The sequence below is a fragment of the Pholcus phalangioides genome, unplaced genomic scaffold, assembly GCF_987345545.1.
Source record: "Pholcus phalangioides strain wild (caught in Gottingen) unplaced genomic scaffold, Ppha-v1.0 ptg000014l_1, whole genome shotgun sequence".
NCBI lineage: Eukaryota > Metazoa > Arthropoda > Arachnida > Araneae > Pholcidae > Pholcus > Pholcus phalangioides.
In genome coordinates this window covers 10012779-10039204 of record NW_028301607.1, presented here as the reverse complement: position 1 = coordinate 10039204, position 26426 = coordinate 10012779, and the positions used below count along the sequence as shown (strand labels likewise).

The following is a 26426-nucleotide window of genomic DNA, read 5'->3' as shown; positions in this document are numbered from 1 at the left end:
GTTCAGAAAGTTGTTGCCGCTCGTTAGCGCAAGATTTCAGGAAGTGTGTGGCTCATGCCAAATGCATCCGAAATAAACAAAATTCGGCATTTTTGTTTACAACTAAATTGCGAGATTTTTTTTCAAACTTCCTCAGTGTTAAATTATTTCCCCGTGAGATATTCCATTATGTGAGATCTTCCGAAACTTTACTGGATGAAAAAAATTCCGAAAAAAACCATCAACTCAGTGATTTGAATTTATATATTTATACTCTTGGAAATTCCATCAACAAAAAAGACAATACCGATGCGTTCAGATCTGAAAGAAGACATGATACCAGTAATACCAGCAGCGACGATGCCGACGCTGCACACGCGGCCGAAGATGGACTTCTCCATAGAAGCTTTAGTAGGAGCCGACAGGACCGTCGTCCGGGAGAAAAACAACAGGACGCCAACATCCGAGGACTCGAACTCGAGACCCGACGATTCCGAGAGGGTCGTGACGACCCCACCGCCGGCTCACACGACCAAGATAGGCAGCGATTTCTTGAGGACTTACGAATCCGAGAGACTCCGGCGGCTGCAGGTCGAATCCTCGTACGGCGGCGTTAGGTCGTCCGAGCTGACGAATCCGGTGGGTTCGGCGGAATATCCTTTCTCGGCCGCGGCTCATCACCACCACCATCATCACCATCCCTCGCTGTTATCACCGTACGCTACGGACACCATGAGTGCGTTCTGTCCGGCTCCTCAATACGCGGTGCCTTCGTATTTCGCTTTGGGACGGGATTATCAGAGCTATCCGTGGATCATGGCAAGGCAGCCGAGGCTATTACCATACAGGCCACAGGGTAAGTACAAAAAATTAGTTATATATATATATATTTTTTTTTTCCATATATACAGTCAAATCTCGGTAATTCGAATGTGACTTCGAGCTATTGTCAGTTCGACTTATATCGGAAAAATTCCGATTTCATTGTGGGGAGGAAAAAAAAATTATTATAATTATTAAAATAACATTTATAACGAAAATCGTCAAACACATTAAATTACTGGAGATGAATAAATTCGGAAAGATAAATTATTCTAATGCAATCATATTTAATTATTGAATGAGAATAATTAGATACAAACTAGTATTATGGAATATACTGTATTATGGGAAAGGACGTATACATGATTATATATATATATAAGATTATTATCTGTCAAAAAAATGCAGTGACTTTCGACTGTTTCGCTCCTTGTACTTTTTTCGTAAGAAAATCATTCACTTTTTTGCAAGAAGACAAATGAATCCACGAGATTAATCTGCTAAATTATATTGCTAAATGATGAATTATACTGCTAAATTATATTTATAGTGCTAGATGATAAATTATATTTATATCGTGTGCTAAATTATATATATATATTGCTAAATTATATTTATATTGCTAAATTATATTTATATTGCTGGATGTGTTTTACATTTCTCTCATTTCCGAAACCTTCGAATCGGAGGAAGTAAACTTCGGGTGTAAAGGGATTTCAGTCGGATTTCAACCGGATGTTTTGTAAAGTAAAAGTTGCATTTTGCTGTCGAAAAACGGCTTTACCAGTTGATTGGCAAGCATTGAAATATCCACAGGAGGAAATTTTTGAGGGAGGTATCAAGCAAATGGGTTACCGTAAATGCTAATACATCGACTTTCAATAGTATAAAAATGTTGTTATTTTTTTTCGTTTGCCAACTTACTTTTCTGCCATTGTTGAAGAATGCACAGCAATATGTCCCCTCCAAAATGCAAGAATCAAAGATCGCTCCTTCGGTGGCTTGTCAAGAAATAGGAGACATGTGCACCTTTGAGCCATTCCTCTGGTATTACAGAAACTTCATAGACACATCTCACAAGTAAAAAAAATCTAATGTTTAGGAGCTGCTTAGAAACATAAAAATGCCGAAACGAGCTCAAAAAATGCAATGCCTTTATTCGAAAAACATTATAGAAACTCATGTTGTGCTTGAGAGCAACAACTGCCAAATAAATGGTTAATTAGGAATTGAATGGTGTTTATTTATATGAATAAATTAATCATCTTATTTTATGAAGTTGCAATTCACTGATTATATGCTCAGTAGTAATTAGATGGTAAAATTCTGAGCAAAGCTCTTTGGGGTATTTTGTACCATCCAAAAAGCAACTCCATAGTTAATTTTTTTTTACTTTGTTTTAGTCTGGATTCAGCTCAATATCAATTCTATTGCGTTCGAAATGTATGTATTTCTCTTCTCTCTCGTTTCTTTCATGAAATGACAGCAAATTTCCTTCGTATCCAGTTGGTTTTTCTTACACGTTGAATGAGATGAGTTGCACTTTTGTGAATTTTTATCATTGTTTTCCATTCAACACCAAAATAAATCAATTTCCTGTCAGTTTCTCGTTACTATGTGGCAACACAATAAACTTTAATTGGGCCGAAGTCATCCAAAACATCGTCTTGTAAAGAAATAATCAATTATAAGGTGGAGCGAAGTAGCTCCGCTCAGGGCCGTCTTAAGAGCATCACGGGGCCCTCTGGGATAAGTGATTTTCCTTAGGCCCTACCTGGAAAATTCTCGAAAAATTCAACTACTTTTCTTTTTTGCTGAGGTCCCTCTTCTCTTGAGGCCCACGGGCCGTGCCCGGCTGAGCCCATGCGTTAAGACGGCACTGGTCCCGCTTTCCTACGGGTTACTTCGCACGAATTTGGAAAAAAAAAATCATAAAATTAATTTTAGAAAAATGTGATGGCTTTTTGATGGCAACGCCTGTTCTCTCACATCATCTTAGAATAAATAAACATCATTTTCAAAAATTATTTTACATATTTGCTATGCCTAGCACGACTTTTTCCTGTATCTGATGCCGAGTAGCCCCCTTGTATTAGTATTTTATTTATTTATTTTTATGTACTGAATAAATTTTATTGTGTTTGTCTGTAAACGAGCAGCGTTTTCTATCATGCGTTCTAGGGGAATTCGGGGATTTCCAGAAAATTTCTGTGATTTTCCGGTGCAAAATAGCAATGACGCTCTAGATTAGCGTTTCTCAATACTTATCTGGGGACCAGTGAATATCCGAAACACTTCGGCGGACCTAAATTACAATATCTGGAATTTATTTCTGAATTTATGTGAATTTCATTTATACAGTGAAACTCGGTTATAACGACGTCACAGATTCTTTGAAATTTTGTCATTGTAACCGAGGTGTCATATCAACCGGCGTCGAGGTTTTCATAGACATTTTAAGTGGGAAATATACTGCTGCTATCAATTACAAAAGCAAAAATTGTTTAATTACGATCAGGGGTGACCATATTTTAGGAAGAAAATGGGGTTATAATCAAACAAGGGCTATCACTTCTGCAAATCATCTTCCTCTCTTATTATAGTATTTATACTAAAGCAAGCTTCGTTAAAAAAAAATAATAAACGAAAATTTTTTAGGAATTATCTAGGAATTTCTTTGGAAAAGAAAACAAAAAAGTGACGCAAAATGTGTCGCTATGTCCGAGGTCGTTGCTTTTCCAACGACGTTATAAGCAAGGTTCCTTAACATTATTATCCATAGGAATCAGGTGAGGTAACAAATTATGCAATTATAACCAAGTTGTCACTACAACCGAGGTCGTTATAACCGAGTTTGAATGTCACTGGGTAAAACAATTAAAAAAACTTCCATTTGATTCCAATTAAATTTTCAAGTCGACCTGAGAGCCACCTTTGGTTGCGGATTATAGTTTGGGAAACACGCTGTTGTGGATATACTTCTCCCGCATTGTGGTACGAGGAACACATCCCTGCTGTTGAAATACAGTCAAACACTTCTGTGTAATGGGACGCTCCGCACAAGGGACATCTTTGTTCAAAGAACGTTTGCGCTTTATCCGTGTTCATCTAAATAAGGGACACTTCTGTTTTAAGAGACAAAAATTCTTTTCCCATGGGTGTCCCTAAATATAAGAGGTTCCACTGTAGTTTCAAACATAATGAATTAGAAGTAAATTAAGCGCCTCTCTAAAATTGGAAACTTTGCTTGGTGAAATAGTGCTCAAGCTGTTGAAGAGCTCTGATAAATCAATTTACGGTCAAATCAAATGTCGATATAGCTCCACAATGAAATTTAGTGGTTCATAAATTTTACCATGAAATAACTCGTTAGTCTTCAAACTCAGTTTTAAAAAAACTTAGTTTTCAAAAAAATATTTCCCATGCAATTTACTGTTTCAATTCATCAAACTTTCTTGAGTAAAACCAGCAATTTCATAGTGTAAGCATGGTTATTTGAGCTGAGATAAGAAAGTTTATGTCAGACATGAACTAAATTTCAATAATATTAACTTTTATATTACTTTTTCACATAAGCACCTTACGTGGACTGCCTCACTTCGGGGCACTGAGCTGCAGAGAAGAAGTGTTTTCTTTCCTTAAAGCATATTATGGATGCCGCAAGGGACTACGCATGGACAGCCTCCTAGCTCAGCGAATAACTCTTACGATGTTGGCCCCAGATGACGAAATTGGCCCTAGTGACACCGGGAAGGTTGCTGCCACGATCACGGGTCCAAACCCGAGTGTGGATGTAGATAAGTTATTTTCTCGAACGAAGTTGAGGCGACCCCCGATAGACAGTGCCTTCATTCCAAACATATTTCATTAATGGCAGTAAATTGCAATATAGCGATATGGCGCCAGAGTTGGTGTTTGGTAAAGTAGATGAAGACATATACAGAGAGATACTATGTCACTCTCTCTGCTGACCATACGATAGCCGTATTTGTTCTCTCGTTCCCTATATGTCGCCATCTGGGAAGCTAACGTAGTATGAGCCATTAGCTGACCTGGGGCTGTCCATGAGTAGTCCCGTTCGGAGCTCATGTACATTTTCTATAAAGGCAGGGGTTCCCAAAATTGTTCCACCTGCGACGTCCTTTTCTCACTATTCAATGCTTATCTGCGAGCTTCGCCGGCTCCTTAAAGCTTCTTCACACAGATTATTGCTATGAAAGTTTTCTATGAAATGAACTAAAAGTTTTCAATACTCTGAAAACGTGAAAAAACACATTTGTGTTTAAAAAAAAACCCCGATATTTTCAATTCAAAGTCGTTGAAATCAAAAATTTTCAAACATACCGCTCAGTTTTTAGTTCATTGCACATCCTGAGCTCTTTAAAATACTCGGGATATATATACAGTGGGAAAGTTTCATATGCTGATATTACACTATAAAAGTTTGATAAAATCCCTTTTATAAAACTTGAAAAATCCAGTCAGTAAAGCTCATAGGTTACATTCGAGCGAATGAAACACATAATTTTACTGGTTGAATTTTTCAAGTTTTATAAAAGAACTTTTAGAAAACTTTTATAGTGTAATCCCGGCAATAGAGATATTTTTAAAAAAATGCTTGAAAAATCAAGTTTTTCGTGAAGTAAAAAAGTTTTAAAAAAAACCCACAAATCTTCAAAAAATTCATTCAAAGATTTCATTTTCAAACCAAGACCATTAAATTTGTTTCAATTTATACAAAAATTGCCGCGTTTTTAAGACAACTAAATTCAATTGGACGAATGGTCGACGCGTTTTTTTGTGATAAAATTTGTTTCACTTTATTGGCAATAGCTTCGCTTTTAGTTGTCGTAGAGACAAAAAAATGGATTCTAGAATGACTACACATTCTCAGATAAACATCCAATAAAAAAAATCCAAGGCAATGGAACCTGGAATTAATACGTTGTTAAACATACAGGGTGTCCCGTAAGTGCTGGTGCGCCCTTTATCTCATCAGTCATCCGTCGTAAAGGTATAGTTTCAATTTAAAAATAGCTCAAAAGGCGTTCAAAAATCACCCTTTACCAGTTTTAAGAGTGAAAATACAATGTGCAACAAAATAAAAAAAAAATTGAATTTTTATACGGTCATCCAGTCCTCTAATTTCCTATTAGAAACTTATCCTGTCTCTCCTGAGGCCAACAAATAAAAAATACGAAGTTTCCAACTGCAATTGACACGCGAGACATCTTAAACCATAGTTTCCCCCATAATTTTTTGTTCCATCGCCCCTTCTTCAGAAATATTTTTCTCTCATCGCCCCTAACTCAAGCGTTCTCATAGGATTCTATATTATACCCGTAGCTTCTACCCCCCCCCCCTCCGGAACATTCCATCGCCACCCCAAGGCGGAGTTAACGCCCAATTTGGGAATCACTGTTCTACAGTGTAATAAATATTTTATTGCAAAATAAGTCCTACACAAATTAGCTTTCAACTCTTGAGATCTAAATTTTGATCATTTTTATATACAGTCGACGTCACTTATTAGAATGACGGATATGTTATCATTTGGGTATGGCTATCACTTTCGCAATGTACGGAGCGTCCCAATATCATAACATGGGAAAAATCCGTTTATAGTTATCAGGACTATGGTTAATATTATCTTTTTTCGTCAAAAGAAAGTTTTTTCCTCTTTTTTTTAAATATTTTGGAGCTAATGTTGAAAGAGACTCATTTTTCCCCCCTGTAAATTATCGTTACCGGACTGTGAGACAATGGTGCTCAACACCTTTTGGAGAGTGCGGGCCACTTCATTGGTTTGAAAAATTTGTCACGGGTCACTTGTGACTCAAGTAATATGGAACTGAGCCGCAGTAGCTCAAATGATATGGAACTGTGCCGCAGTAGCTCAAATGATATGTAACTGTGCCGCTTTCAGAGCTATGGAGCTGTGCCGCAGTAGCTCAAATGATATGGAACTGTGCCGCTTTCAGAGCTATGGAGCTGTGCCGCTTTCAGAGCTATGGAGCTGTGCCGCAGTAGCTCAAATGATATGGAGCTGTGCCGCTTTAAGAGCTATGGAACAGTGCTGCAGGCCACTCAAGAAATTTGTAAATATGCCACGGCTTCCCTCAAGTAATGTAATGTTCCGCTTGCCACACTACAGTTTCCTGCTTGAAACTGTATCACTGGTCGCCTATGGACTCTGGAACCGTGTCACGGGTACCTTAAATGACATGGAAACTACGCCGCAGGTCACTTAAGTGATCTGTCCGTTTCACTTCATTCATGTTCATCCGGTATTTTGGCCATTTCGACTTTTCTTTTGTAAAAATGTCCCTTTTTTCCACATATTTTGAACGTAGCCTACTTTAATTTCATTCCTTATTGAAATGAAGGATTAAATTTTTTTCGACTCATAAACGTGTTTCATCCCGTGGAATTCATTTTAACCCACTACAATTTGCAGCTGTGCTTTATTTTCCACCTTTGGCGATTTTCAGAAACTTAGTAACTTTACTAATCTTTGGCATCATTTTTTTTGGAGATAATTGGCGACGTGTCCTGTATTTTCTCGTATTTGGAGAGTCCTAACAACCCGTGTATTTCTCGAGGAAATATGGCCAGCCTAGACACGCGCTATTATTTCGCAATTTTTCTCATGAATATTAAAGAGTTGAAAATGCATCTACGGTCCAGGATGGGCACACTGGCATCACGTAATTTACATAATGGTCACTAAAAGGTCATAATAAGTCTTTTTTTTACCTTATAGACCATATTTTTGTAATGATTGAAACATTGAAACTTCCTCTTAGCCCTAATAATATCGAACATACACTATTAAAAATACAAAAAAGCAAGTGTTTTTTCCCCTTCTGCCATAAGTACAATAATGACTTGTAATATTATCCCCATGTCAACATTATGTGCTATAAGTATTATTTGACGATATTTATCACTGATAGTTTCCTCTTCATGGGCTGTGACGGAAGTTGTCCATTATGTGGGAAAAGGAATATTTTATTCTATATTTGTGGTAAAATAACCACATGCTGTGTGACGTGTGATATGGCGTATTAGTTACTAGTTACGGCTAATGAGGAAGCCAATTTGACGGTATCCTTGACGGCTGATGGCACGTTTTCAAGAGAAATCAGTGGAGAGTATTCCCCATATTCGTTATTCGTGGAGAGGTGAGGGGGGTTGAAGAGGGACAGCATGTTTTCTCGACCCATGTCCCGCGAGACAAATGTGGCCCTCAGAGTCATGTGGCTCGCAATCTCAAACATAATTCTGTAAAAATGAACAAAGTGATGTATTTCTGTACCGCTTAAGTGTGACCAACGTTGCGATTTCACATTAATCAAGCGGCCCGCGAGAAATTTCCAGATCACTTGAGTGACCTGCGGCACAGGTTTACGGAAACTTTACCCCCGACATTACGCCCTACAGTATAAGTGACCGTATTAATGACCGCATGAGTAACTGTATGACTGACCAAGTATTTAACTACATGAGTGAATGATATAATATATATATGTAATATATGTATGAGTGACCATATGAGTCACAAAGGGGGTGACTGAGTGAGCGATAAGTGGGTTAAACATTCAGCCCCGGATCTTTCACACCCGACACATTTCACTCCCATGTATAAATATTACTTAAACTATGTCACTCACTTGGCCATTTACTCAACCACAGTCACTCACACTCACATACTCATACGGTTACTCACTCACTCACTCACTCACTCACTCACTCACTCACTCACTCACCCACTTCTATGGTCATTCACCTAATAACTTGGTCACTCTCACAGTCAGTCACTCATACGGTCAGGGCAGGTGAAATGTCAGGTGTGGAATTTCCGAGGGCGAAATTTAAAGGGGGGACGAAACATCCCAGGGGCAAAAACACGTCGGAGGCGAAATTTCCGGATTCCTTGGGAACCACTGCAAAAACCAATCGCTATTCTTTATCTTGCTTTGTTTCCTTCGATTAGACGTGACTTGAAGCGGCAAAACAAGTTTGTCGTTCAAAAATGGAGGACGATGAGTGTGCTCCCCTCTGTAGGCACTTAGTAAAATATACATTTGAAATTTTATTTACTCTTACAGGTCAACCTATTGAGCAAAAAGTAAACAAGAAGCGCTTGATGTTGCTGTTAGTATGTATGTTATCGCAGACCGTTCGATAAATTCAGTATATTTTATACCGTCTTTGGATTTTTGTATTTAAAAAAAAAAGCATATAATAAGTATATCATACGAATAGTTCAACCTTTGACGATTTTATATCTTAATTTTTAATATATATTATAACAATATATAATTAACATAGAAATTTCGAGTCATCACAGTATATGTATGTTTTACATTAATCTTTTGTAAAATGCAGCTGATCTGTTGCGTTTGCTCGAATGTAACCGTTAAATTTATCGGTTGAATATTTCCAGTTTTATAAAACTTTTACCGTGTAATCCCAGCCCGCATTTGCGAGAATGTAACCGGTAAAATTATTGGTTGTATTTTTCTAAGCCCATAGAGAGTACTTATGGTTGTCTTATTCTAAGTATGGACAGAGCTTCTCGATTTACCCCAACATGTTTATCGTATTTCCTTTTAAACGTGTCAATTGTGTTACAATTTACTACCTCCGGGGGTAAGCTATTCCATTTATTAACAACCCTATTAGAGAAAAATTCCCTGCGACACCTTAACCTTGCATTGTCCCTCACCAATCGATACTGGTGTCCCCTTGTAAAAGCAGTCGACTGGCGGTGTACTAAAAGTTCATGGTCCATCCTATCCATCCCATTGAAAATTTTGAACACTTCGATCATATCTCCTCTACACCTGCGTTCATCCAATGTAAACATATTCAAAAAATGAAGTCTCTCTTCATAACTCAAGCCCCGTGTGCCAATAAGGACACGCGTAGCTCTTCTCTGCACCCCTTCAACCAAGTCTATGTCCCTCTGTAGGTATGGTATCCAAAACCTTACAGCATACTCCAGTCCAGGACGAACTAAGCCTGGAAAAAGCGGAAGAATGACTTTAGGAGAACGCGAAGAGACCTTTTTGGAAATGAGACCAAGCATTCTATTCGTTTTTTTGACCACCGCTGAACATTGTTCAGAAAACCTAAGCCGCTCGTCAATGAGAATTCCCAAATCGGTGACCCTAGTTGCATCCGGGATAGTGACACCATTCAACTCGTAAGAGAACCGTGGGTTGTTCGAACCAAAATGAGCGACCATGCACTTATCAACGCTAAACGTCATGCTCCACTCATTTGCCCATGCTGCAATCCTGTTTAGACTGGTCTGGAGCGAGTCCCTATCGCTTTGATTCCCGATTACCCCCATTAACTTCACATCATCTGCGAATTTGCTAGTAATCCCATCGATACCCTGATCGAGTTTATCGATAAAAAGTGAAAAAGGTATTTGGTCAAGGATACTTCATTGAGGAACTCCACTTGTGACGTCTGTCCAACTAGAGAATTCCCCGTTCACCATAACACGTTGCGACCTATTCTTAACCACAATTCTATCCAATTCAGCAAGTTGCCCCCAATTCCAACCTCGTGCAAATGTTTCAAGCGTTGACCGTGTTGGACCCGATCGAATGCCTGTCTGGAAATCAAGGTAAACAACGTCTACATTTTTGCTCTTACCCAAAGCCTTAGTCACGTGATCATAGAAGCAAAGGAGGTTAGTTACACATGACTTCCCCTTCCTGAACCCATGCTGATTATCCGACAATACACTATTCTCGTCTATTCACTTCACAAACTACCTTTTGATGATAATTTCCAAAATTTTCGAGAGGGAGCTCGTCAAACTCACTGGACGATAATTGGACACAGCTTCTCTACTACCCTTCTTAAATATCGGAACAACATTAGCAAGTTTCCAATCCCTTGGGACGATACCCTCGGCAACAATACTCCTGTATATCTTGCGACTGGACCCAACAATTCATTAGCACATTCCCTGAGGACCCTGGGATAAATATTATCTGGTCCTAGTGCTTTGCTTGCACATACATTTCTTAGAAGATTTAGGACCTCCACGTCTTCTATTGAATACCGTTGAGGGTTTTATTACCCTTATGCAACACCCGTATATCGAATATCATTATCTCTATTAAAAACCGACAATGACTGAAAAAGTCATTGAAGGCATTACAGATGCCTACATTTCTCTCTAACTTAGAGCCTCCTATCGAGAGGGGGCTAACCGTCTCCTTACATCCATTATTGACGTATCGAAAAAATGATTTTGGGTCAGAGCCAATGTTATCTGCCAACCTAGATTCAACTTCCTTTTTACTATCCCTTATCGCTTTCTTCAACAGTCTTATTTTATCAGTAAACAATGATAGGTCACCTCGTCCACTTTTATACTCCCTGAATTCTCTTTTCTTTTCAAGATAAAGGTTCCGCACGCTATCCGTGAACCATAGAGGGTGCGATGTACAAACACACTTTTTTCGAACAAAGGGTATGACGTCGTGCAAAACAGAGGACAGCTTCGTACTAAATTCTACCCACTGACTTACCACCCCTACTGATTCCAACCGGTCTTTGAAAACTTCCGCTAACCTTCCTCTCAAAACATCAGAGTTAGTTCTCCGAAAACAAGGAACCAGTCTTTTGTTATCAACTTGAAGTATATTAATAATATAGTATAACCTTATCTATTACCCACGGTTAGGTTTCACGGGGATCTTCAACCTTGCCCTCATTGCTGGCAGACTAAATTAAGACTTTCCATGAAGCCCGCGGGCCATCAAATCATACCGTGGTATTCCCCGTAAAAAACTGGATTCCCCAAATTTGTTGAACACTTTCACTTAGGCTGGTATTACACTATAAAAATTTGATAAATTTTTTGCACAGCAATCTCGGATTGACAGAGTCATGACCCGGGGGCATGCACTTACGCGTGATTAGTTGGCATCCCCCCATTCGAGGTTCGAAGTTGTAAAACTATTGTTATTATTATCGATGTATTATATTCATTGATATGTTATAGATATTATATTTTATTACCCATTTTGTATTAACAATCGTCTCCAAAAGTTGAATGAGTTGATCTGGACGATTTCTCATACATGCAACATCATTCATAGCGCGTAGCTGAAAATATGCGGTATTCTTATAGCATAATATTCTAGGCCAGTGATTCTCAAACTTTTGTCAACCGCGGCTCCCCCTGGTGATTTTATGGTTCATCTTCGGCTCCCCGGAATAGCGTAGTTGTAAGTTAACCTTATACAAGAACCACTTTAAAGAATAAATAGGCACACAAATCAGTCATCTCCAGCTCGTTGTAACACCTCTGACAAAGGTTGGTGACACCACAGGAGTAGCGGTGCACACTTTGAGAAGTATTGCGTTAATCTAGGCAATGGTAGCTCATTAATTTGAGCTGTATTGTGGGTCAAGTTCTCTGGCTAACAACAATGAGGGAAGGAAAATTTCTCAAACTCTAGACCAGTGGTTCCCAACCGTTTTGATGTCGCAGACCCGACTGCAGTGAAGGTCAATTCACCGCGGATCCTCTGTGATTCTGATAAATCCCCCCCGCCCCGCAGCGTCACAAAATCGATATCGACGCCCTCTACGTCTCATAAAATCCAAAAATTGCGTTGTTTTTTTATAACTTGAATGTAATAAAATATTGAATAAATTACGATATTACTTCACGAAATGTGTCATTCATGAAATGATATTGAAGAAAAGTGATCTTGAAGACATCCTAAAAAGTACTCACGGATCACAGGTTGAAAAACACTGTTTTAGACCAGCGTTTCCCTACCTATGGTCCACGACGATGGTATGAGTGTCCCGGAAGCATATTCGATAAGTTAGTTCTCACGAAATAAAAAGTTATTAAGCCGTTGTAACTGGTATTAGTAATATACATATGGGTTAAATTAAAAATATATACCTTCATACTCAAATTCACTGTACATCATCGAGGAAAATGCGGGAAATGGTGATCGTAAAAATACGGGATATCGCTAAATTTTTCCAAAAAAAATGCAATTTATTGCCTTAAATGCAGTTTTATAATTACTTTCAAAATCGCTGAGGGGGAGGGGGAATAAAGGGCTGCTACAAATCACAGTGAACATGATATATTTTAAGAAAAAAATATTATCATAATATAATATACAGGGTGTTTCAAAAAGAATCACCCAATTTGAAATGCGTATATTACGAAAAATATTGAACACATACACACTCAAGATTAATTTTATATTACATGGCTAATCATAAAGTTTTTTTTACAAATCAAATTAGAGGTGCTCAATATGTCCACCTTGGGATGCACGGCATATATCTATACGATGGTCAAAGTCGTCCCAAACTTTTGCGAGCATATTTGCATCCACTGCTGCTGCTGCTGTTATGCGTATCTTCAGTTCGGCTAATGTAGCTGAAGGAGAGGCACATAAACGCAGTCTTTTATAAACACCACAAGAAGAAATCGCTCACTGTGGGGTCCGGCGATCTTGCAGGCCAGAGATGTTTAACTGGATCCCGTACGGCCGATCCATTGTTTAGGAATGCGATTGTTCAAAAATTCTCGAGTGTCCAAGCTCCAGTGTGGGTGGTGCCCCGTCCTGCTGGAAAATGAAGTCATCCGAATCCGTTTCTAACTGTTGGAAAAGCCAATATTGACGAACACTGAAGTGGCTGCCGAAGGAAGAGCGTTAGCGCTACCTGTCGGCAACTGCGTGAAACTCGAGATTCCCTCTTTCTGCGTATACATTATTCGATCAAAACGGATTAAAAGCTGAATAGTTATGAGGTTTTTAAATCGGACGATTCTTTTTGAAACGCCGTTAAAGAAACGGGACAAATGTATAAAAAAAAATTGCACCAGCAAAGTTACCGGAATGTCCCGTAACACGGATCAGAAGTGGTCTGTCAAATTGTTTCAGACATTTTACTGGTCCTAGGGTTCAGAGAGGTTGCGAAACACTGTTCTATACCTGGGGCACTAACTGTCTGCTCGCGAAATGCTAATTGTGCTTCCTGGGGTAAAATAGGTGGGGTTTTTTTTTCCTCCTCCTCCTTCACAATCGAGTCTGATATCAGGCTCTCCGAGACCGTCCATCCCTTTGGGAAAGAGCGCAAATCATCCCAAGATGGTCTCTCTGAGCGGTCAGCGGTCATGTCTGTCTGTCTGTCTGTTCTATACCTGTAACAGAACAATAGAGGAGGGACATATGGTCAAGGAACAAATGGTCCTAAATGTTTTTTAGCAACACCAACCATTTTTGATTTCCGGCGTCCCCGGTTTGAACTCAAAAGTTGCAAATTTAAATACAATGACATTTTTATAGTGATCCGAAGGAGATTTAATTGATTCACATGGACATTCACTCCTGTGCGTACCATGCATTCAGTATTCGATAGCTCTAAAACGCTGGAGAAGTCAGTGTTTGAGTAATTTTTCGACCACAGGCTTCGTGGGCGCGGTTGCCAAGTCGATAAGACACTCGCCCGAAGTACCAAGGTATGTTTACAGGTGTCACGAGTTTGATACCTGGTTCGTCCTTGTCAGAAACTTTCCTGACACAAGGGGTACAACAGAAACGCTTACATGACCACAGAAAAATATTACTGGTGGTTCTACACCGGTTGGTTAGCATCTCTCGCCTGTCCCAACTGTATTGAAGGGAGGTCTTTTTCAATCTGTTTTTGAGTCGTGATCCCTGTTTCTATCCAATGTCAGAAGATCAGGGTGTCCGGGCTGAAAGTATCGGCGAGGGAAGCGTAAATTATTGGTTGTAAATTTTAGTTGAATTAACGAATACAAGAAAACAGATATGTTCTGAATTTTATGCCGAGGTGAACTCGAAAAGAAAAGTCATCTGGCCTCCTCCGGGACTCGAATTCAGATCCTCTAGAACCCCGACCATCTTGCATTCCGGGAAAGCATGTTACCATCTACACCACTGGAGACACGACCCGGCCTTCCTTATTTCACGAACTGTGGCATGAGGCTCCGAAGTAGAGGCATTAGTTGCCTCTCTAAACTTCAGCAAATGCCGGCCCCCCCCTCCCCGGATGGGACGGTGGAGATAGACCATTAAATCAACTTAACCATTAAATCACCGCAAAGATACGCTGTTGATAGGGATGTGCGAGCAACCACATTCCACTCGTGGATATTTAACACGCGTCACAGATTCAGCTGGCCCAGGGATGTTAAACCTTTCAGGCATCGCGGGCCAAATTGAAACTCCCCACGAAACCCGCGTGCCACTAACTCATGTAATTTAGTGACATCTTAATAGAAGAGGGGGGGGGGCAATGGAGGGGCCCGAGATAAACAGGGACAAAAATTAATTGAAAACTCTTATTTATTCTGAAATAATTTCCTTTATTAATTATCAATTTTTATTAATTCTAAAATAATTTAACTAATTCTGAAAACGTTTCTAATTACTGATTAAATTAATTAATTCTGAGATTATATTTTCGTTTCGAAATCACTTCAAATGGTTCTGTAATTATTTATTTCGTTAATTCTTAAATTATTTCCCTTCTCAATATGCCTTGAAACTATTTCTTTCAATAATTATGCAAGTACTCGTTTATAATGATTGTGAAATAATTTTCTATCAAAAATTACAAAATTATTTCCCTCAGTTTATTCTATATATGATAATTTTTTTCACTAATTCTGAAATTATTTAGTTCAAAAATTGCGGAATTATTTCTTTCATTAGTTCCTAAATTTTTATCAATTTGTCCTGGGAGATTATTTCTTTCATTTTATTCTTTGCAGTAAAACCTCTCTTTTGCGGTCACGGGCGCGGCAGGACGAAAATATCCGTCCGTAAAAAAGGGATGACCGTTAATCAGGGTTTGAAGTGATTTACATTTATTATACACGGGAGAATTATTATTTGGCCGTAAAAGAGAGGTGACCGCATTTGGGGGTTTCTGTTTAGAGGGGTTGTACTAATATTTCTCTCTCTTCATATATTATTCTAGTATTTTCATTTTATTCCAGAATTATTTCTTTCATTTTATTCTAGGATTATTTCTTTCATTTATTTCTGAATTTATAACTATTTATTTTATTTTATTCTTGAATTATTTCTTTCATTTTATTTGATTCTTGAATTATTTCTTTCATTTTATTCTGGAATCATTTCTTCTATTTTATTTTGGAATCATTTCTTTCATTTATTCCTGAATTTAGAAAAATTTCCTTCATTCATTCAAGAAAATTCCCAAAAAAAATTTTGGCGCTTTCTTTTTCATCCAGCCCTGCATCAGCGAGCTTCGAAGCAGTAATTCGCCATCTAGTGGCAATAGAAGCTGAACAGTTCAGTAACAAAAATTATCTCTCGATCACACTTTTTTGCTACAATTTTTACTACGACAAAATCGTTCTGTTAGTTGATGAACACCCTGTACATACAAAAAAAAATGAAAATGCATATCCTAGACTGTTTTAATATCGCTAATTAGGAGGGGGGATTGATAAAACACGGGCACTAAATTCAAACTGCGATAAGTGTTTTGCTTCTTTCTCTCACACAAAACACACCATTTTTTTTTTGTCCGAGTCCTATCATGTGCAGCTGCGAACACATCGAGGAAGAGAAAAGATCAAAATGTGAGATAATGTAGCGAAACCTGTCTCGTTTTCGTCCCGTTTATACATTAATACTCGCCCTAACAGAGTTGGTAATTTCCCAAAGATGAGTGTCGTCAGCTGTTCAGCTGTCGCCAACACCAACACCGGTTGAATCATCACAACATCTTCAATGGAGGTCTATTAAAAGCCGCATCGGGGGTGTGACGGTGCCGTTACTTGCCGAGATATGGGTATTTGTTTTATACAGGGTGATCCAAAAGCCGATTAACGTTTGCGAAGTTGAATAATTCACGCAATAATGCACGTAGAGGGACGCAAATGGACACACGTGCTGGAAAGGACATGGATGTGTTAGGGTAAATGTGATATAAATCGATTATTATATATAATAAATGGTTATTATGCATACTTACCAATCGTCTTGGTAAGTTTGATAAATTTATCACTTTTTACTAGTGAATATGCATAATATCCAAACGCCGTTGGTAAATTTGACAAATGCTGGCAAAAATTATCACTTTTAACAGAGATTATACATAATAACCAACTGTCGTTGGTAAATTTGATAAGTACTTGAAATTTATCGCCTTTATCTGTGATTGGGGAATTTTATAAATACGAAAAACTTCCAAATGAGTCTAGTATGAGTGATTAATCTAGTCTGGCCCGATATAGTGATTTTTTACGATCGCACCCATATAATAATGCAATACGTGTGTGAATTATCATGTATAGATATAATATAGTACGATTCATCACGTTTACCAACGACGTGACTTGGGCATTATGCACAATCGCCGGAAAAAAAACCGATAATTTTCTTAGTTAAACTTACCAATGGTGCCTGGGTACTATGCATAATCGTCCATGAAAGTGATAAATTTACCAATGGTGCTTTATCCACAATCGATACATCCGCTTAAGTGACCGTGTGAGTGAGTGTGAGTGATTGTATGGGTGAGTGAATGACCATATGAGCAAAACACTGCCTAGCAAAGTGAGTGACCGTACGGGTAACAGAGTCAGTGATCATTTCAGTGACCGTTTTCGTAATCAAGTTAGTGACCTGGGGAGGGTGACATGAGTGACCACACTCACTTGGTCTCTCATACTGTCACTTACTCATACGGTCGTCCACATGGACACACAATTGGTCCTCATATGATGACTCACCTACTAACTTGTTCCCTCACACGATCAGTCACTTATTTGGTCACTCATATGGTAAGGGTAAGCGAAGTGTTAGGGGCTAGAAGTGCGTGGTGAAATTTCCGGGGGGGTGGGGTGAAATGTACTGGAAACGAAACGTGGCGGAGACGAAATTTCCGTAAACCCCTCTACGTACATTATTCTGTAAATTACTGAACTTTCAAATGCTGACTGACTTTCGGATCACCCTATATTTTTCAAACTTCCTCGAGCGATGAATAAACATTACCTGCATTCTGATTCGAATCATGATTAAATTCGGCAGTCATCTCACATTCATGTTGTTGTTGCCTTGTTTCAGGCCCTCAAGGTGCCAGTTTCATCCTCCATCAGTTCCGGAAGCCAAAGAGGATAAGGACCGCTTTCTCACCGTCCCAGCTGTTGGCACTGGAGCACGCCTTCGAGAAGAACCATTACGTGGTTGGTGCTGAGAGGAAGCAACTTGCGCAGGACCTCAACCTCACAGAAACACAGGTAAATGTTTAATAGGATTGATATTTCGCATGTCGAATGTCTATCTAGTTTTATGCCCATTCGGTTGGAGATCTCGGGGGGATTATGGTGGCTTTTATCCCGAAGGGGCAAGGCGTGATCCCCGTGCTTATACAGAAGTGGTTCTCAAAATTTTGTCACCCGCTGCCCCCTTGCCTTAGTTGACGTTTAACCACGACTTATCAGAATAGTCTAACAAAGATCCGCTACACAGCACCGAGCAACCCTACATCAATACTGGCAGCTCTAAGTGTTAAAGCTCAGTGACACCCGTAAGAGCCGCGACGTACACTTTGAAAGCCACAACACTATAGCAGCATCAGAATGTAGCTGTATATCTTGAACACCTCACTGACATGGAAACATTTTAATGTAACCGTATAAATGCCAATCTTAGACACGTTTCGCTGCACAAACTTCAAGAAGCGCTACTAGTGCAGTGTTCACCAATACGCATTGTATACAGTGTGTCCCTGAACTCATGAGACAAACTTTAAGGGAAGGTAAAATACACATAAAGAAAAATTTTTTGTATATCAATGTGAGGTCCGAAATGGAAAGAGTTGACGGAAAAACACGAAATGTTTTTATTTGAAGCTTTTTATTTGAATTAATAATTACGGTAAGTGCTCAAATGTGCCACCACCGACATTGATACAGTGATTGGTGTAACCTTTCGAAAATGCTAGGTGTTTCACGAACAGTTGCAGCAGTGAATGAAAGTTTCCCAATGAGGTCCTCATCAGAGTTTTTCTGCCACCCACTCTTCATTTTCGACCCCACATTGGTATACAAAAAATGATTCTTATGTGGCCCATGAGTTCGGGGACACCCTGTATAGGAAACGCGGCTATCTAAAAAACTCCTGAAATAATCGAAATTATTGGACCATAGTTCTTCGTTAATGAATTGAATCTTTGATGTGATAACACAATGTGTGGCATTTCGGCACTCCAGAATTCTGAGACTATCAAGAACTAATTGTCCATCTATCAATAATTCTTTTATTAGAAAAATCATGTGATATTTCACCGAGAAACATGCCCCTCGACCTCATTAACCCCCCTAAAACATGACCCGTAGTTCAACTTCGGATAACGGCTGGCCCCTGGGTGAGCACCGTTAATGTTTTTTTCAAGCTGCACCGACTGTGATACAGGATTTCTTCTGTATCATTTGTTTATTTTAACTCGGCCATGTTGTGAATGGTGTCGGCGATCCTCTTCATGGGAGGGCCAAAGCCGCTATCTGACGATTGTTGTGTCGTGCGTACATCACAACGTCAACCCCGTCAAGTATGATCAAAGGGTCGAGAAGATAGTGAAGATCTGTTTCTTCTCCTCTCTCTCAAAAGGAGTTGCCACAGCTCGCTTAAAAGCTTCCGCCCCATGTACGTCCACACTTCACCCGGACTCTTTACCGGATTTATCCTGGACCGACCGATATCTCACCGATACACACACCAGACACGTCCATGTACCATTGCGGATCTCTTTGTTAATGATTCCTCCGAAGTTCCCCTGCGTAATGCTATCAACAAATTTTGCACTCTTTGCGATCCCCTTAGGTATAATCTGTGTTTACCCCATTATCCGAACCAACATCTGACACCAACATTATCTCCGTCCGTACCACACACGTACGCACGGGATATTCTCCAAGGGATTCTCACATGACACACACCTCTTTTTCAACCCAGGGCTCTTCGGGTTACTTAACAACACGAGCATATGGAGGAAGGGTCTAGTTTTGCTGATAGCAGTAGCGTTAGATGTCATATTCTTCACTTCCTCTGCGGTCGAGACCTGCAATATTAAGAATACGCAGTCTATATTGTGTGTGAGTAAAGTGACTGGGATTTGACGTTTACCTTTTTTTTTTCTTTGAAGCTCCCAAAATGTGGTCCGTGAATCCTTAGGAAGCCAGGAAGAGGTTGTTAAGGAGGGCTGCGAGACTAGTTTCTGGATAAAGATTGAAGTCAAGGACTAATTTCCACGTATGCAAGTTGGGCATTTGCTCACGGTACCATGATTTTGGGGGTCCCCCCGAAATTCATAAAAACATAAATCCAGTGACGAAACTCCTTTTAGCCTAGTCACTGTAGCCCTCGATTCCTGATTTTCACAGGTCCCCCTCATGCCAAAGTCGAGCTCTAATTACAGTGGGAATGTAATGAGCAACTACTACATAAGTCCAGGAAGTTATTGAGCTATGTCATAATCAGCATTCCCACAGTTTTTATCTAAAGTATCACCAGACCCATAAATCAATAAATATTGAGATCCTGATTACAGAGCCTTGAGCTATCCGGCTGCTCAAGTCGGGTAGCTCAAGGTTCAAAAAGCCTGTTTTTAACAGGCCATTTTGACGACAAAAGCAGTCAAAAATTGGTTTTTGCGTGGTTCAGCATTACGTAGCGAGCGAGGCAGGTCTACTTTATTGCATACCAACTCCGGTCATATCGCAATACGGCAATTTCCTACCGATAGAGTTGTGTGGAAAATGTCACCCCAGGTTCGGTAGGTAAACAACTTGCACTATGTTCTTCCGGTTCTTCGCGGCAGGCCCGGACCCAGCAATATACAGTCGAATCCCGTGTTGTGATTATCACCCGCCGGTGATGGTGGGTTTTGCGATTTTCTTGGAGTACAATAAACGTGAAGATGTTGCGAGGGGGAGTTCGAGGGGCGGCTCCGGTGATGGTAGTGTTCGTGGCGTAATACCCGGCTTGAATATTGCCCAGTTCTTTCAGCATACCCCAAGGGGTATGCTTATATCTCCCATGGAGACAGAGCGGGAGTGTGTTTGGTGATGAAGTCGAATCCCGTTATAACGAAATCGGAGAAATTACTTCATTATAAAGGATTTCCAGGTTTTTGCATTGTTTCTATGTAAACTTATCTGGGGGATTAGGAAAGTGTTGGTTATAAAACTAGATTTTTTCGCTATAACGGTATTCGACCATATCGGGTTTCGGAATGATCCAAATTGACCTTCCGCATCTCTGAATATAAACGACGGCAACAGTATGCAAGCTGCACACCCGATTTTGGGCTACTGCTGCTATTTCTGTTTACGGTTTTAGACCGCGCTGCATCGAAATGTATTGTAATTTATATAATTTATATCTAAATAACGCTCTATACATCTACTGAGAAATATTGATCAATCATTACTTGCAATAATATAATTTTTTAAAAGACCATATATGAAAATATATATAATCAAAAACTTCATATGTGCTTGTTTTAATTTTTATGATAAAACTGGACAAAAAAAATGTTTTTCAAATACTGGCAACAGAGAGCAGCAGCGGTGCTGTCGAATCCGTCAATCTTGAAGGTTGGTCCTTTCTTCACGGTGGGCTTTTTATTTGTGTGCCTCCCTGAGCTCACGAGTAAGGAGCTCAAGATGTGTGCAAGTGAAGGCATATCTCTGAACTCACGAGTCAATGGTTCGTGAGTGACCGCTTGTTATCTGTTCATCTGAGAACTTCGTGTCCAGACTACTGAATGATGTGGGTGGTGCAGTTTTGTCAATTGACTGCTTGTTTTATTTCTAAAAAAAACAACTACACTAGTTCTTCACCAAGGGTCCATGGTCTCCTTAGAGCTCGAGGGTCCGTGAGCTTGGACAAAAAACAACCAACTAATTATCGGACAAGTAAGAAGCCGAATTCTTAATTTGCCCTCATTTGACCGTTCCAAAAAAAAACTAATAGATGAATGCATTAAACTGGTTTGTCGGCAAGGTATGGCGCAAAAGCAGAGCCGTATTTACAGAGGGGCTTAGCGGGTCGAGGCTTATAGACCAGGCCAGCTAATTGGTTTTGATTTATTGTGTGGTAAATATTATTCTGTGAAGTTATCCGTGGTCTTCATCTTATTGGCAGAGAAGGGTCCGTGAAACCACACAAAATGTTAAGAACCCCCCCCCCCCCGTTTTATTTGATGATTCATTTCCGTATCCCTCTGAACCAAAACTTGACCGGATCAAACAAGGATACACCAAAGCCAGACGCTGATGAAGTTTTAAGACATAAAATTGTTCTCCTCGACCTATACTAGAGCGAACGAACACCTAGGCAGATGCGAAGTATCCAGCCGCACCAGGTTGTAAAGCGGTATTAATAAAAATATGAGTCCAACGCTTTGTTGATAGCGCGGGGGGGGGGGGGGGAGTTTAAGCTTATGTTTTCCGCGGTTCCCTCCTCCTAACCAGAACATGGCCCGTCGCTCTGTCTCAACGTAAAATCTTTCTTCGGGTTTCTAGGCTTGAATCTAGCCAAGAGGCTCGGGTATCTATAGTAAGGTTCTAATCAGATTTCTGCATTAGATTGCCTGCAGTTGAGGGTTCTTAACTTTTTCAGCGGTGACCGAGAGTCATCAACAAGATCAACTTCACGACCCATGGGAATGTTTGCTTTTCGAAATTAGTGAAACCAGTGACGCAATATTTGCACTTACAGTCGAATACAGTTTTAACGAATACACAGTTATAGCGAAAATCTCGGATAAGTTAACATAGAAACAATGCAAAAATCTGGAATTCCTTTGTGACGAAATTTTGTTATAACGAAGTGATTTCTCCGGTCTCTTGGGGTTCGTTATAACGGGATTCGACTGCATTACAGGATTGTAAGTAATTTTTACGACCCTTCTCGAAAGTCCTTGCGACCCATGTAATGGATCGAGAACCCTTACTCAAGAGATTACATACTCGCTATCAGCGGATTCGAACGACCCATCTCAGAAGCCCCTCGAATCAAGTACGGGGTAGTGACCAATAATTCAAGAATCCCTGACTGCTAGTGGATTTGCACGACCCATCTCGGAAGTCCCTGGTACTCAAGTTTGTGTCATGAACCATAGGTTAAGAACCACTGACCTACAGGTATCAGAACTCAAAACTGTTTTCGCACAGGATGACATAAACCCAGACCCCGGCCTAATTCACACCTGAGCAATACAGTGATATTTCTAAAGTGGGAAAAAAACACATTGCATGTAGTAAGTACCCCTTCTAGTTAAAAACTCGAACAGTCCTTCACCTCAATTTCACAATTCACAAACATAATACGTGGATTTTAAATTCAAAAAAGGACCAAATGCTTCCCATCCCACAATATTGCGACGCGTCACAAATACAGAAAACAATCGTCTATGTAATAATCATCTGCGTGAAACCGTTTTCCCCATTAGAATCGATTTGTCCTAAATCACACAAAACATTTATGCACAAATGAAAATGCGTGTCATACTCGGGTGTGAGTACAGCCCATCACCTTTTACATGTGCTCAAGAGAGAGAGAGAGAAAACACTTCTCTCCCAAGACATTTTTCTCCTTGACGGCAGACAAAAAAAAAAAATCGATTGTATAATGAGGAATTCACGTCTGATCTCAATGAGGTCACGATCCATTTCCTGAGCGATTTTTGTGAAAAGAGTAATTTGCTTAACAGCTCGCGTTGCTCTTTTCCCTCCAAAATGGACGCTCAAGTCCTATGAGAAGGGGGTTAATTTCCAACAAGTGTCAAGAATCATTACGGTATAATTCGGTGTGTTATTTTGTTTTCTTTTTCCCCCCTTGACGAGCTTGACTCGTTCGGTGATGAATTCGTGCCCGTTAAAGTCCTCAATTTTTCACGGCTAAACTAAGCCAAGCAAATTATCTACGAGGCCTTGGCTTGCGTATTTCATTTGCGTAACTTGATTTGCTGGTGTGTGTGTGTGTATTTATTCAACAACGACAACAACAAAACAAAATAAAACACACTGGTTCGGGCGTTTCGTAATTTCAATTTGAACTGTGATCTGATTGGATCAATTACAATGTGTTTAACAAGATCTATCAATCAATTTCACCGTGTTTTTTTTTTTTTTTGCACCATGGTGTGATAGCGGTGAGAGGTGAAAAAAGTGTTAGGGACAGTTGACAAATTGCGGTGTGGGACGTTTTTGTTGTCCGGCCGTGTCCCTGATCGTGGCCACCACAAGGGTGGGTTGACAGGGCTCCAGTACTGGGGCCCGCGGGGGGGGGGGGGGGGGGCAATTACCGTCTTTTTTTTTTCATGATATAAATTCACTATGCAAGGACCCCTGGAAAGTCTGGCTTCTGGGCCCGCAAAGATCCCAGTCTATGAGCTCGGCTCCAGGATGTGGGGGACGGCTCATGTCCCTAATATCTATGTGTAGAGTGGGAAGGTGTTCGGTTTTGAAATCCATGAATAGACGATTTTCTGTTGAACTTATCATGGCCTACAACGAGGGTAGAACTGACAGGGCGCCAGCCCGGGGATCCCGGGACGGTTTACTCACCATTATGCTTTTCCACACTATAAATTACTATAGAGAGGCCTGGGGGGGGGGGGGGGAGGAGGGTCTAGTATGAGGCCACGCTAAAGATCCTAACCGTGGGTGGGGGGGGGGGGAAGTCGGCTAACTTACTAACTAACCGTGTGATGGCTCAGTCCATATCCTACGGGACCTCTAACCGTACAACTAACATCGAGGCGCAAATGCGAGCCGATCTCCCCGTTAAAAAAGTCTCGCCACAGAGAGCAGCAGTCCTACAAACAGTACAAATATTCAGTCACTACACATCACTCACTTCACTTCTGAGATATAGATGGCAGCACTGAAAAATCATACACAACACTAGATACGCACTCAGACTGTTAGGTACACACCCTTACAATTCCGGCACAACTCGCTAGGTAGTAAATTGCCTATGGCGATAGACCTGAGTTGTGCTCGGTTGGAAAGGAAGGAAAGAAAGGGACCTCTAACCGAAAAGCCATCACCGGGAAACATATTTTCAATATAGTTAAAATGCGGAATGAAATAATGTATATGTGCTCATCCCATATGCATTCCACAATTTCCAAACATTTCAGAAATAGTTTCAGGATGTGAGAGGGTCACATGGAAGCTATGAATGAACGCTATTGGGATCCGATAGAAACGTAGGATGATCTTGTTGTGTAGTTGCGTCTTTAGTAATCCAGTATGGAAGAGTGTTAGACCCCCAGAGAAAGGTTTTAATAATTAATGTATATCAGGGATGTGATGCTCTATGTGGATCCGAGGTGGGGGGGATGAGTCGATTGCATTTCTACACTTAAGTCAGAATTGTTGAAAATTGATTTACATCATTCTGACTTTAACCCTGCTAAATTAGAGTCTGGTATAACTGCTAGAGTCTAACTGCTAGAGGGCCCCTTCAAAATTATTCCAGTCTAGGGGCATTGCTCCAGGATTTTTGGGGCCATGGGGAAAGAATAACTTTTCACCCTTAGTTTTTGTCCTGTTCAAGTGGAAAATATTAGGCTAATATCATTTCTTTTTCTCATTGGTGCAGGTCAAAGTCTGGTTCCAGAACCGGAGGACGAAGCACAAGAGACAGAAGCAAGAGGAAGAAGAGCAGCATTCTCATAATTCCACCGAACATTCGAATGACGCCGAATCCGATTGCCAGGGTGCATCGTTGTCCGTCGATCACAGAGACAATTCCGATATATCCGACGTGGACTCTAGAGACTCCAGTGACGTCACGATGCCGAAATCGCCATCTTGAGATTTGTGATGCGCTGCTTCATCGACCCATTAGTATTATAGTTCCTCTCTTACGATGGCCGTTTCCGCATCAGATATTTCCCTTTTCCTTGCGCTTCCCCGGACTTGCTACAATTCGAAAGTGATTTGGTGATTGGAGAAGTATCACATGCGTATCGGCAGCCATGTAATCACGTGACTGAGTGCTCAGTGACTATATTCAGGGTTTTCCATCTCGCCGAGAACACCTAATCGTGAATCAATTGTTTTGTTACGAGGTGAAGCCAACATCGAGAAGTGGTAAATTTAACGTGTCGGCATTAAATGTTTCAAAAAGCAGAGCCAAAAATGATAAGAAATGCTTAGATATTGGTGCCAAAATTATCGTCTGAACCAATCGTTCTGTGCCAGTGAAAGGAAACACATTCCGCGCGTAACAAATAATCTCCGCCGAATTATATTTTCTCCCCCCCCCCCCCCAATGGTGTCAAATCTATTTTTGTCTCAAGTTATTACCTGTATGAGAATTTGTATTTTTTCACGAAATAATTGTTTTGTATTCTTGTAATTGCTCAACAAACGGAAAACCATTGCACAAATGTTCGTACAGGGTCTGGATATTGAAAAAGAAAAAAAGGAGATGCGCTATTTTTTGAATTTGTCTAAGAACTTGTCCGTCCACTTCTGCCAGCTACAGATTATAATGATGATAATAATAAAGATATTGAAAAGCGTGGTA

The 26426-nt window shown here is 40.1% G+C and overlaps 1 protein-coding gene across 1 annotated transcript; it reads left to right on the top strand.

The window, feature by feature from the left end:
* On the top strand, window positions 1-26426 carry LOC149078115 (uncharacterized). The gene is made up of 3 exons (XM_089241704.1): window positions 1-835; window positions 17943-18115; window positions 25494-26426. The coding sequence occupies exons 1-3, from the start codon at window positions 289-291 to the stop codon at window positions 25707-25709; spliced, it is 936 nt and encodes a 311-aa protein (XP_089097830.1). The 5' UTR covers window positions 1-288; the 3' UTR covers window positions 25710-26426.